General features: G+C 35.1%; 1 protein-coding gene and 1 pseudogene across 6 annotated transcripts in view; both read left to right on the top strand.

Annotated features, from left to right (window-relative positions):
- The window catches only part of LOC110310710, a 5,694-nt pseudogene extending 2,861 nt beyond the window's left edge, over positions 1-2,833 (top strand).
- Positions 1-14,953, top strand: part of Csmd3 (CUB and Sushi multiple domains 3) — a 1,196,994-nt gene that overhangs the window by 1,073,524 nt on the left and 108,517 nt on the right. For all 6 annotated transcript variants that reach the window (XM_029469822.1, XM_021183659.2, XM_029469819.1 and 3 more), the window contains 3 exons: positions 3,066-3,254; positions 4,522-4,699; positions 5,510-5,655. In XM_029469822.1, the coding sequence (XP_029325682.1) occupies positions 3,066-3,254; positions 4,522-4,699; positions 5,510-5,655 (513 nt within the window). The remainder of the gene's footprint in view (positions 1-3,065; positions 3,255-4,521; positions 4,700-5,509; positions 5,656-14,953) is intronic.

Below are 14,953 nucleotides of genomic sequence, written 5' to 3'. Positions count from 1 at the left end.
TTAGGAGTTCTCTGGTGGAATTTTTAGGGTCACTTATATATACTATCATATCATCTGCAAAAAGTGATATTTTGACTTCTTCCTTTCAAATTTGTATCCCCTTGATCTTCTTTTGTTGTCGAATTGCTCTCGCTAGGACTTCAAGTACAATGTTGAATAGGTAGGGAGAAAGTGGGAAGCCTTGTCTAGTCCCTGATTTTAGTGGGATTTTTTCCAGCTCACCATTTACTTTGATGTTGACTACTCGTTTGCTATAGATTGCTTTTTCGTGTTTAGGTGTGGGCCTTGAATTTCTGATCTTTCCAAGACTTTTATCATGAATGGGTGTTGCATTTTGTCACATGCTTTCTCAGCATCTAATGAGATGATCATGTGGTTTTTGTCTTTGAGTTTGTTTATATAGTGGATTACATTGATGGATTTCCGTATATTAAACCATCCATACATCCCTGGAATGAAACCTACTTGGTCAGGATGGATGATTGTTTTGATAAGTTCTTTGAGTTTGATTTTCTTATCAAGGGCCAGTTTCTTCTAATGCCCTTGGTTAAACACATTTCATCAGAAGAGGTTGTGGAACTAAAATATGTGGAAAAATACGCCACTCCCTAGTCAGAGCAGTGCATATTCCATGATGACTGGATCAGCTTAACTAAAGGGGCAGAAGAACGGATTCTGCCTGTCTGTTTCTAATGATAAGTCTTCTAGGATCCTTTGAAGGGAAGTCATTAAGAACAATTGTGGGACATACAGATGTTGTGAAAGATGTGGTTTGGGTAAAAAAAAAAAAAGATAGTTTGTCCTGCTTACTACAGACTGTCTGGATGGAGCAGACTATTCTCTAATGGGAGTGGAATGTAGAAAGGACCAAAGTGAAAAAGCTCTGTACTGCTGCCGAGGGCATGCTGGGAGTGTGGATGCCATAGTAGTTGATAGCTTGGGAACTAAGTTTTGCAGTGACTCCTGGGATAAGATGCTAACGATTTGGTCTACAGTCCCTAGCGATGAAGAAGATGAAATGGAAGAACCCACAAATCGACTAAGAAAAAAAAAAAGCCAAAACAGAAAAATTGGGACTAACAAGAACACCCTTGGGGACCCTCTCTGGCCACACAGAAGCAATTTTCTCAGTCTTATGGACAGATTCTGAATAAATCTGTAGTGCATCTTGAAATCACACAATTATAGTGTGGGATGTTGAGTCTGGTGGTCTTAAGTCAACTCTGACAGGAAATAAAGTGTTTAATTCTATCTCCTATTCTTCCCTTTGTAAATGTTTGGCATCTGGAAGTATAGACAGGCATATTAGACTATGGGATCCCCGAACTAAAGATGGTTCTTTGGTGTCTCTGTCTCTCACCTCACACATAGACTGGGTGACATCAGTGACGTGGTCTTCCCATGAACAGCAGCTGGTCTCAGGCTGGTTAAATAACATTGTGAAGCTATGGGATACAAGATATTGTAAGGGTTCTCTCTATGATCTAGCTGCTCATGAAGCAAAGTTCTAAGTGTGGACTGGACAGACACAGGGATACTTCTGAGTGGAGGAACAGACAATAAATTGTATTCCTACAGATATTTCCCTAGTACTTCTGATGTGGGGCTTGAATATGAATGGCTAATAAGAGAAAAAAAGTCATGCACTTTTATCATACAATTTTTTTCTCCTGAGAATTCAAAATACAAATAAGAAAAAAATTAAAATTTCAAAATCATAATTGACTTAAGCAAGGGAAAATAATTAAAATATGAATGGTAGACATTGAGAATAGGTTTTCATTTTTAAATGAAACTGAACATTATCAAGTTATTATTCATCTTATATTGTAAACAAACTTATTTAGAGATACAATCATATTGTTTTGTTATATTACCATTAGAATATAAAGCAAACATATAGATGGCAAGATAACATTAGGCCCATGTTCAGGAAAACATTAAATGATTTTTGAACAAGATATTTATCTATTCCCCATTTGAGGAAAGGCTATAGGTTAAGTTGAGCTTAGATTTAAATCCCAAGTTTCCATATTAAAATAAGCACAATGTAAGTCGTCTCCATTTCCTCAGTAGCATACATTGTTATGAGTAATATATTCTATAAAGCACACACCCTGGAAATGTACAACTATCTTTAATTTTGAAGAAATTAATTCTTTAAAAATAAATATTTTTTTTTCTCCTGGGATTCAAGAAAACCCAGAGCCATGTGTGTGGTATACTTTGAATACCTATTTTACATGTATGAGTATTTTGCTTTCCCACACATATGTGAACCACCTGAGTGCCTGATGTAGAATATAGCTAGAAGTGGCATTGAATTCCCCAGAACTCATGCTACCAATTGATGCAGTTCATCATGTGTGTGCTCAAACTCTTAATGATACAGCTTCAAATAGTTTTAGGAATTCATGAAGTTTGTAATTATAAAATGGATTCATCACTGCTTACAAAGCATGTATAATAGGAAAGGAAATGGGGAAGGCTCTGCAATCAATGACAAAGTAATGTGCAATATTACCTTATACAAGATGAACAAAAGAGTAAGAAAATGCATTTTAGTTAAAAATTCACAATAATCAAAATTTAAATTCAGCAGAGATTTTCAGGTTGTTCATTTAGAGAAAATACTTTAAAATGGAAAATATGAAGAATTAAGGTTACATGTATGTAGTTATTTTACAGATGGTTCTATGTACAAGTGGCATAACCAAGAAGCAATTGCATTCTATTTAGAGAATCAGAATATGTTTGATTAAAATTGTGGCTGTAAGAAGAGTTTACGTTTCTATTCATGTTCATAATTTAGATAAATTGCTCCAGCATGTAAGGAAGCTGATGCATTTTTGTGAATTATCATTTTAAATATGAAAATTATAGATATGAAAAGACATTCTCATTACACTGTCTCTGATAGCCTTTACCATAAACTCAAATTAGTATTTATAAAATAACTAACCCTGAGCAGTATGCTATTAATTGCTAAGTTACAAATAGCACCCATTTTTGGTCTCTCAAATTCAGAGAGGTAAATGCCCTTCTTTCTCATTTTTTTCTTCCAGCCTATCAGTTGCAAAGCTGTCCTGATCCTCGCCCATTTCGAAATGGGTTTGTAATTGGAAATGATTTTACTGTGGGTCAAACCATTTCATTTGAATGTTTCCCAGGATATACATTAATTGGTAACTCAGCTCTCACATGTCTTCATGGAGTTAGTCGGAATTGGAACCATCCACTGCCAAGGTGTGAAGGTAAGCTTTTAAACTGAAATTTTCTTCAAGATGATGCTATTTGTTAGAAGTTATGAGAGTATGGTTTTGCTTTCAACTGAGGAATTTTTAATAACTAAAAAAGGTAAATAAAATCACATATTGAATGCAGATTATATTAATGGCAGCAATATTTTAATTTACTTTTATTAGATATTTTCTTCATTTACATTTCAAATGCTATCCCCTTTCTTAGTTTCCTTTCTGAAAATCCCCTGTCCCCTCCTCATTTCTCCTCCTCCCCAACCCACCCACTCCTGCTTCCTTGCCCTGGCATTCCCCTATACTGAGGCATAGAATCTTTGCAAGACCAAGGGCCTCTTCTCCCATTGATGGCTGACTAGGCCATCTTCTGCTACATATGCAGCTAGAGACACAAGTCTCACCCACCATGTGTTTTCTTTGATTGGTGGTTTAGTCTCATGGAGCTCTGGAGGTACTGGTTACTTCATATTGTTGTTCCTCCTATAGGGCTGCAGACCCCTTCAGCTCCTTAGGTATTTTCTCTAGTTCCTTCATTGGGGACCCTGTGCTCTGTCCAATAGATGACTGTGAGCATCCACTTATGTATTTGCCAGACACTGGCAGAGACTCCCTCACAGGTGACAGATAACCTTCAACTGAGAAAATGAGCAAAATTTGTTAACATTTTAGACACTTTGAAACTTCTTTTGTGTTTATGTGATCATCAGAGGATGTTCATCTTTTTAACATCAGTATTGTAAACAGAAAATCAAAATACAGTTATTTAATTTGAGTGACTATTCTATAGAAATACTATTGAAAAATTTTAAAATGCAATATGTCTAGGGCATACATATGTATGTATTATGAGAGAAATTTGTGTGTGCATTGATGAACATTATATCAAATGAGTAAAGAGCTTTGTGATCACCAAGGACAACAAATATGTCAAAGATCTCATGTGGAAAACTTTTTTAAAAATTACTATATTTTGTACATTCTTACCAACGAAGGTAGAACAAAACTAATGCACTATAACTGCCTTAAAAGTTTGATAGCTAAACCAGGTGTGGTGGTGCACGCCTTTAATCCCAGCACTCGGGAGGCAGAGGCAGGTGGATTTCTGAGTTCCAGGCCAGCCTGTTCTACAAAGTGAATTCCAAGACAGCTAGGGCTATACGGAGAAATCCTGTCTCGAACCCCCTGCCCCCCCAAAAAGTTTGATAGCTTTGCCATTTATCTAGTTCATTATTTTCCAACATAGCTCATGTATCTCTTTCCATAGCTCTTTGTGGTGGGAATATAACTGCAATGAATGGTACCATTTATTCTCCTGGATATCCTGATGAATATCCAAACTTCCAAGACTGCTTTTGGCTCGTAAGAGTTCCCCCTGGGAATGGGATCTACATCAATTTTACTGTTCTTCAAACAGAACCCATCTATGACTTCATTACTGTATGGTAAGTCAGTACTGTTCTTTTTGATTGACTAAATTATGAAAGGGAATAAAGTCAAGATAAAAGCAAGTCACAGTTCTCTATTACAAACTACCATCTGACATTTGAATGGCATAACTGAGAGTCAGTATGGTTTTGTTTTCTTTTGATGTTTTAAATGAGATAAATATAATAAATATATTATAGAACGTAATCCCATTAAGTAGCAAAAGCCCATGGCTGAAAATGTGTATTGTAGACAACTACCAGAAATGTTTAAGGAAGTCCTCTATTTATAAAAACTGGTGAAATTTAAGATCTCTGTTCAGATCATAATTATATTATATGCTTTTTAATTTCTTGTCATAAAAAATTATTATCCAGTAAAATAATTAGACTGTAATTGTATCAATTGGAGTAACTTTGTTAAAGGTACAAAGAAAACCTCTGAATTAATCAAAGACAAAAACACTGTGTGAGTTTCAGGAGCACTAATTATAGCAGTCTGAGTCTGAAGACTGCTGTCAAAGAAAGTAACAGAGGACAACATGAGCTTTAAGAGATTCTTAGTAACTGCTGAAAACTAAATTGATTACAGTTTATATTGGTTCATTTGTTTAGGTAAAAACATAACCCATTTCTAATGCTTCATATTTTAGGATTTTATTATTTGTGTAGGTGCATGATGTACCAATAGCATTTTTGATTAAAGGATTGTTTTACTTTGCTCTTAAAGTAATGATAAGTGATTGTATGCCGCACCTTCATGAAATTCATTTAAAGCTCTGTAAATCATCAGTATCATTCTCTCCTTCCCAAACTCTTGTCTAATAGGGATGGACCTGACCAAAATTCACCCCAAATTGGTCAATTCAGTGGCAATACTGCTTTGGAATCAGTATACAGCACTTCAAATCAAATTCTAATCAAATTCCACAGTGACTTCACAACAAGTGGCTTTTTTGTGCTCAGTTATCATGGTTGGTATTATCTAAGTGTTTTTATTTCATTTGGTACCATTTAAATTGTCCTGGAAAATTGAATGTAATATATCTTTATCCAATGATTGAAAATGTATTAAAATCTGACACTTTGATCATCACTGCAACTTATGCATTTCAAACACATTTACTTGCAAACCATGACCTCCTCTAAGTACTTAGGGATATTAACGTGTGAGCAAATGGCTATAGGAAATAAATCAGTCAGTAATTACCCAGTGGAAAATAATCATTTTGCATGGAAACCAATAAAAGAGAACCAGCTGTTCATATTTTACTGCATGTAATTTGGAGACAGCAATAGATTCTCTGAACAAAAAAAAATGTTTAATCTAGTCAACCTGCTGCGAATATTTCTAAAATTAGCATCTAATATCTTTATGCTCTGGATCACATTACTCATTCATTTAAACTCTTGTTTCAAATCGTATCTGTGCAAGAATCTTACAGTTTTTGCTGGTGATTCCAGATCATTAAGTTCATAGCTTTTATCCCTACGAAGTACTTTAGGAGTTTCAGTTTTATTTGGTTATACAGAATTGTTCTGTGTCTTACCTTCAGAGCATTAACTTTGTGAGAAGATATTATATTTTTCACAGAAATCTCCCTTCATATCTATTTGCTTCAAATTACTTTTATTCATTACAGATAAGGAATGTTTATCTATCTCTTTTCATTCTTAAAAATATTTATTTATTTTTATTTACATCAGAGCACAGCCACCTTCCTTCCCCTCTTCCCAGTCCAATCTTTACAAAATCCCTATCGCCATTACCCCTCATTCTTCTCAGAGAAGGGGAGCCTCCGGCCTTGTGTACCACCTCAGCATAGATCATCTAGTCATAGCAGAGCTAGGCATATCCTCTCCCACTGAGGCCTGACCAGTCAGTCCAGGTAATAAGAGAATCTAATGGCAGGGAACAAAGATGGAGACAACCCCCATTTGACTTGTTAGGAAAACCACATAAATGACAAACTGCAATTTTGCAACAGATATGTAGGGGGTCTAGGTCCACCTCCTGATTGTTCCCTAGTTGGTGGCCTAGGCTATGTGAGCCCTTTATTCCCAGGTTAGTTGACTCTTGAGTATCTTATTAGGGTATCTTTGACCTCTCTAACTTGATCACTTATATTCCCCACCCTTCCACAAGACTCCCCAGGGCTCCAACTGTTATTTGGCTCTGGGTCTCTGCATCTGCCACAGTCAACTGATGGATGAAGCCTCTAGAGAGTCAGTTATGCTAGGTTCCTATCTCCAAGCATAGTAGAGTATCATTAATAGTGTCAACGGTTGGCTCTCTCACATGGGATAGTTCTCAAGTTGGGGGAGTCATTGGTTGGCTGTTTCCTCAGTCTCTGCTCCATCTTTATCACTGCATATCTTGTGGGAAGACAAATTATGCTTTGAAGATTTTGTGGGTGGATTGGTGACCCCCTCACTCCTCTGGAAGTCCTGCTTGGCTAGAGAAGGTGATCATTTCAGTCTCCATATCCCCCTCTAGTAGGTGTCTAAGCTAGGGTCATCCACATAACCTCTCCATACCCTCTCCCATCCCAGGCCACCAGCTAGTCACCAGAGATGCTCCCAACCTCTCTTTCCCTGTGCTGTTGATTTCTGTTCTCACTCCCAGCCCTCTCTTACCACTCCCATACCTGATTGCCATAATTATATATTATTATGTTCTATGAGTATGGTCCTACTAAAACATCCTGCCTTACATAATGGAAGAGTGATCTAAAATACTTTACAGGACCAAGTTTAATCTCCATAATTAAATCTGTAAATATTTTATAAAAATTGGACAGTAGACAGTACTTTTTCCACTATATTAGTATACTACTTAGTGTGTCATAGTATAATGCATTGTAATGAAATATTAGATATGATTTGTGCTACGGGAAATCCAAATTTATCAAATATGATTTCATTTAAAACCCCTAAATCACACTGACTGGTAAAACTGAGAATCCACTACATGACACTAGAATTGCTTAACTGAACATTTTATGTCCCAGTTGGATGATATCTGATCAGTTTCTCCATAGCAACTCTGAACATCAGTTCTGCATGTTTATTGTAACATAGCTACTGAGAAAGTGTGATGTTCTCCAGAAACACTTTCAGGCTTCTTATTTGTTCGGTTTTCTCCCTCTAGTCTGTAAAATTCTTGGGACAAAATAAATTTGGTGTTAACTGCCTTAAACCCCTAAGACAATTCAACAGCCCCATTTTGTAACTTTATTTAATAAACTGAAAGATAGATGGTTATTTATCTTTTATATTTGTTAATTAAATTGAGTTTTAAAAGATGTCCCAGTGGTTAAGGATATGTATTGTTCTTACAGGGGACCCATGTTTGATTCTCATGAACCATGTGGCATCTTATAATCATAACTGTAGGTTTTAGGGATTGGACATCATTTTCTGACCTTTCACAGATACCAGGCACACATGTGGTACACAAACATGCAAACAGTAGTCTTATAAATATAAGTTAAAGAAATCTAAACAATAATTAATATACTTTCTTAAATTTAGAGCAGTTTACTTTATCATTTCTTTTTATTTAAATTATGTGGATTATAAAAGTGTTAGGTGTTTAGTTTATTAATTTCACAGGTCAAGGTTTTTAATGTGTTTTCTTAAGGTCACACTGATCATTTATGATTTACTTATTAATATATTTTAGTATCTTAAAATGAATATATGTGTTCTCCCTCTCTATTATGTTCAAGATGAGATCTATTCCAACTCTATGTCCTCTATAAAGTATCACCATCCTAAGACTTTTCAGATGAAAAATAACAATCATAAAAAGCTTTACAAAGCAAAAGTTATGTGTAATGAATAGAATACAAAGGTCACTTTTCCTGATATATTTCATTTGAGGAAATGTTTTCCCCCTCAATTACTGTAACCACAATCCACTACAGTAAGAACTTTACTTGGAATACACTACTGGGTCAGAAGGAAGTTGGCAGATGATAAAAATTAAAAACATTTGTTATGCTGTGACATGTTGAATATAAACTCATATACCCCATTGTAAATGGATGACACTAACTTTGAATATCACCATATTACTAAGCCACCATTCACTGAAAGATAATATGCCTTGACAATAATAGTTGTTATGCATTAGTTATTTCTAGTTTACATGGGATCATTATTAGTTCTGTTTTAAGATGGACCTGGAGGGCATCATCTTGAGTGAGATAACACAATCACAAAGGAACTCACACAATATGTATTCACTGATAAGTGGATATTAGCCCATAACTTAGGATACCCAAGATATAATATACAATTTGCTAAACGCATGAAACTCAAGAAGAATGAAAACCAAAGTGTGGACACTGTGCCCCTTCTTAGAATTGGGAACAAAACACCCATGGAAGGAGTTACAGAGACAAAGTTTGGAGCTGTGATGAAAGGATGGACCATCTAGAGACTGCCATATCCAGGGATCCATCCCATAATCAGCTTCCAATCGCTGACACCATTGCATACACTAGCAAGATTTTGCTGAAAGGACCCAGATATAGCTGTCTCTTGTGAAACTATGCCAGGGCCTAACAAACACAGTAGTGGATGCTCACTGTCAGCTATTGGATGGATCACAGGGCTCCCAATGGAGAAGCTAGAGAAAGTACCCAAGGAGCTAAAGGGATCTGCAACCCTATAGTGGGAACAACATGATGAACCAGTACCCCGGAGCTCTTGTCTCTAGCTGCATATGTATCGAAAGATGGCCTAGTCGGCCATCACTGGAAAGAGAGGCCCATTGGACTTGCAAACTTTATATGCCCCAATACAGGGGAATGCCAGGGCCAAAAGAATGGGAATGGGTGGGGAGGGAAGTGGGGGGGGGCGGTATGGGGGACTTTTGGCATAGCATTGGAAATGTAATTGAGGAAAATACGTAATACAAAATATTCAAAAAAAAAGAATATAAAATATAATTGAAATTTAAACAATCAGGAGTAAAGCGTAAAGCAATAAACATGCAGTATAGATAGACTAGATATAGGACATAGATAGAAATAGGTTTTTCTCTGTCCAAATAATTATTTATTCATTTGTTTGCTTGTTTTTTGTTCATTCATTTATATATTTGTTTACTTATATATTATTTTTCAAGACAGGTTTTGTTGTGTAGCCTTGGCTGTCTTAGAACTAATTATAGACCACACCAACCTCAAACTCGCAGAGATCCACCTGCCTCTGTCTCCTGAGTGCTGGGATTAAAGGCATGTGCCACCTCCTCCACCTCAATGATTCATTAAAGAAAACACCAAAAATAAAAATAAAAAAACCAAAATTTTTTTGAGTTCACCTCATTTTTAATAACATACTTCACTTAATTAACCTGACCTCCAAATGTCTTAGTGTTTCAGTTATTGTGACACACAGGCTGGGATAGTTGGGGGTTGACAGTTCTCTGTGTCTGTTCTGTATGTTTACACAATGTGCTGGGGCACCATAAAAAATGGCTGTGAAGTCTGACTAATGCAGGAGAGACGTGGAAAGCACAACACTGAAATCTGGTTCTATTGATTTAAACATAGGCTATTGGTTTTATGATTTGTTCATTTGTTTTCCAGGCTGTCTTTATTTTCTAATACCTGAGTGTAAAACAATCTTTTTTTTTCTCTCAAAAAGGGGAATCTTATTAAGCACACAATAGTTCCTCCTTATTTGTGGCTGGAATTCAACTGTCTCATGCATCCACAGTCTGTTGTACTCAGTAAATAATAAATGAAAAATCCCCCAAGCCAATCCATAAAACTTAAATAAATTTTAAAATAACCTACAATTATTGAATTTCATAACATTATTTAGTGTTATTTCTCTATTTTTTTGTTTCTAATGTGCTCAGTGAGAAATTCCAATGATCAATCCATAAAAATACACAAATTATGATAAGATTATAATGATTAAATTGTATAACATTATCTACTGTTATTTTTGTTCTTAATTCATAAGTTAAATTATTAAGTTAATTGATTAATAAATTAAATTTTATTCATGTAAATTTAATTCATAGCATAAAATTTAAATGTATGCAGAGTAAAATCTTATTTATAGGGTATAGAGCAAACTGTAGCTTTAAGTAACAACTGTGATTTAAATGGTCCTGCAAGTGATAGAAGAAGAATAGTAATTCTCATTACATATTGTTTTATATAATAAGAATATCTTAAAGAATAAGTTCATTGTGTAGTAGATAATATATTTATCTACTGTAAATAGATACTGTAACATCTTTTAAATTAAAAATAGATTTTTTTTTCATGTAAAATATTCCAAATAAAGTTTCTCCTCCTTCTCCTATGAGATCCTCCCCACTTCTTCTCACCTCCAAATCTAACCCCCTTCGGTCGATGACTAGGAAATAAACGGGCTTCTAAAGGAGAATGTAACATAATATAATACATAATATGGATATTATAATATATAATATGAATAAAATAATAATAAAACAAACAGAAGATGAAGAGCTTACCCCATTAAAACACAAGAAGCATATATAAATGCAGATACTGGTTACTCTTTTCTTTTATTATCCATTTAGTTCAAGAGACTATGTACACATAAGACAGTGGGATTCTAAGCACAGATTAGGAGGGACCACTATGTGCTCAGTAAGATGGTCTTTTATAAAATGATGAGATCCCCTTAGGCTCAGATATTTGAAAATAAAGATGTTGTGGTTAACACAAACAAAAATGTTCTAAAAACCAATAGCTTTTGTTTAAGTCAACAGTTATATATTTTAGACTACTATCACAACATAACGTAATAAAACTATATATATATACATATATATGATGTGAAAAGTATAAGAAAAGTAAAGTAAAAATTATATGTGCATATATGCACATATTAATATATGTATACATACAATCACACACACACACACACACACACACACACACACACACACACTATGCCAATGCATGGTATTAGGAGATAAAAAAAATCTCCAAAGATTTCGTTTTTTTCATGATTTTGTATTGTCCAGCTACAGCTGGCCATGCAGCCTACCTTTGAGAGTAGTTTATTTCTTCAGTGAGACTTCATTAGCAAGTAGTGATCAGTGGGTTGTAGCTTCTGCATTAAGAATGAGGGCGTGTGAACAGTTTTTCTTCTAGCTCCAGGCCCCATCTCATGTAGATTCAAGATTGCTTTGTCCATACTGCCTCAGTTCCTGTGTGTCAATCATCTTTCTTTAGAGGATCTTGTTTCCTTGGTGTTTTCTGTCCATCTGCCTCTTACTCTTTTTCTTTATTCCCCTTTAATAGAGTTGTCTGAATCCCTTGGGAGTGGGTGGCTATTCATGGAGATATCCTGTTTATGGCTTAGTCTTCTAATGTCTTCTACACACTGAATATTGGCTGGCTGGCTGGCTGTGGTTCTCTGTATTTGTTCACATCTGCTGCAGTAAGAAGCTTCCTTGATGGTGGCCGAGCAGGATACTGATCTATGTGTATAGCAAAGTTACATTAGGAGACAATTTCATGTTATCACCCTTTAGTAGCGCAGTATTTCATTTACCCTAGTTCCCCTTGCTAACTACTTTCAGGTTCTTGATCACCCAAATAGCATCGGGTATGAGGTCTGGCTCATGGAATGGGGGTTAAGACAAATAAGATATTGGTTGGTTACTCTTAGATGTGTGATACCATTGCACTAGCATTACTTGTACCACTGTAGACCAAGTGTTTTTATCCATGTTCCTGTTTATTTTTCCCCGTTGATAGTTTGCAAAATACCTTCAGGTACCCAAAACACCAACTCTTACAGGTGAAGGTTCTATGTAGTCGCTGTCTCTATTTCTCCATGTTCTCCATGCTATATAAATGTTGTTTTCAGTGAAATGCAGGTTTCAGGGATGCTGTCTGTAATTTCTGTTTGGTCATCTTCTAAAGATATCAGTTCTACACAGTTAATGCTGTGTTTGGGAATAATTTAAATAAGTGAAACATATTTAGATAACTACAAATCAACTCAGTGATTAAATAAATAAGTGTCCCATCAAACATATAAGACATTCATCACTATGGCTTCTATTTTGATTTTGTCATAATGTCTCCTCCAGACAAAGATCATCATCAGCATAGCTTTTATTAAACAGGAATTAGCTTATTGACTTGCTATAAATGATGAGACAATGCACCAGTGACAGATACTGGATATCTCAAAAACTATCATAGGGACACATGTGATAGACTGTGAACTGTCTCAGTGTATAGGAACAATTCAAAAGAAGTGTTTTTTTCTGGATTAGATGCTGTTCAAAAAAAATTAGATTGGTTTATGTCCAGGTATTTTAGACATCTTTTGTTTTCCTATATAGAAGGAATGCTCTATATATACATAATTGCTATGGAGATAATATTCTCTCATATTAGTTGATGCAGAATAATCTTGCTGAAATGGAATGGCCTAAATTATGTTCTAGTACCATAATCCTATTATAGGAAGGTCTTGTTTATATCTTGCTCCAATAGTCCAAATTATTATCTTGTCTGATGTTCACCTTTAGTAAAATGGTTTTCATTTAATTTCAGACAAGTTCTAAACTGAAAGAATATATATATATATATATATATGTATATATATATGTATATATATATAGGTATAGATATAGATATATCGATACAGGTATAGATATATAGATATAGAAAGGTATAGATTGTGTGTGTATTTAAAACTTCAGTTCTGAATATTCACATTGGATTAAAGTGAAAACTAATAATTGGTATAGTATATTACTGCAAAAGTACCACAAGGTGTGGTGATGAATGAATAGGGACCAGAAATAGAAGCTTACAAATAAAACACTGTCACTGCTAATGTCCTCTGTTACCTGATAATGGGCAAGGATACTCAACCATAAAGAACAGAGGCTTTTGTTCCAGAACTTAATGGACTCAGTGCTGTGTCACAATATCTTCAATTACCCATGTGCATAGGAGGATGACTACTCATGCACCAGACACTGGAATTTTCCTGTAATAACCCTGAGAGCTCCCAATACCTTTCTTTGCAGTGTTTTATGTTCCTTTACCATGAAGTTAATTAAAGATGCTTACTGTGAAACCTCCCCAGGACACAGATTTTCTTCTCTAAACCTTAAAGTCAAGGATTAATATTTGCTATCATTTCTGACAGCAATATCTTATCTAGACAGAAAGAAGGTTTTTAATCTCCAATATTCAGTACAGAAATGACAGTTGTAAGTGACTCAAGCATTACAGAAACACTCCTATTCATGTTAACTCATTAGTAGGGTTTCTCCAAAATGTTGTATGTGTATATATATATAGATGCATATGGGTATACCTATTTTCTATCCTCTTTGTGATTTGATGAACATTTATTAAAGAGCTTTTCACTATGCTTTCAAGTGAATCTGTTTAAATTAATTCTAGGTGATATTAAAACAACACTGCTACAGATTCCAAAATCTAGAACATAATTATCAGTGTATCCACCCAGACCTTTCTCATATCTGCAGGCGATCATACTTGACCTAATATGAATCATCTCTGAACTAACCCAGGGCTTAGTGTCTATAATGGAGCAAGATAATTATTTTTATCACCTACAAGGAATAGTATGTCCTTACTTAGCTAAAAGGTTATGTACTTGTGCTTTTTTTGGTTTGGAGAAAAAATGGCAATTTGCCGTTTTCTGCTTTACTTTTCTAGCAACCTCTAATAGTTCAGTTGAATAGACATAGATAAATGTGGGTATTCTTTTCTGCAATTGGGTTGGATGTGCAGTACAAAGAAAGTAGGAAATTAAAAATAACCAAAAAAATATGGCCAGAATTAAATTCTAAAGCGATTGCAAGAAGTATTGGGCCAGGAACCAGATATCCATGCACACTCAAACAAGGCACTTACGTAAATAATAGCTACCTTCTGAGATAAGGAAATGCTAAATACAATGCCTCCATGTTGTGGTTGAATGATATTGTCAAAGTGCTTCCTTGAAAAGAATGGAGATCTAGATCAATTGTGATTTTGAAAACTGTAAGGAAGTATCCCATGCATCATTTCTCTTAATATTCATAATTGACGAAGTTCTTAAAGAACACTCCATGAAAAGTGTGGACTAAAATATGTGAACTGACTGTTTAAAATTTAGGTGACATTGTTTATACCGATTGCCTCTGCTAGTGACTGAATATGTTGCTTTGTGTACCACCATTCACTGCTCCAGGTCAACTTCCCTCTTCCACACAGCTCCAAAAGAGAGAGAGAG

The sequence above is a fragment of the Mus caroli genome, chromosome 15 (assembly GCF_900094665.2).
Source record: "Mus caroli chromosome 15, CAROLI_EIJ_v1.1, whole genome shotgun sequence".
Classification (NCBI taxonomy): Eukaryota; Metazoa; Chordata; class Mammalia; order Rodentia; family Muridae; genus Mus; species Mus caroli.
Note: the sequence above shows the minus strand (reverse complement) of the source record. Positions and strands in the feature narration are given on the sequence as shown.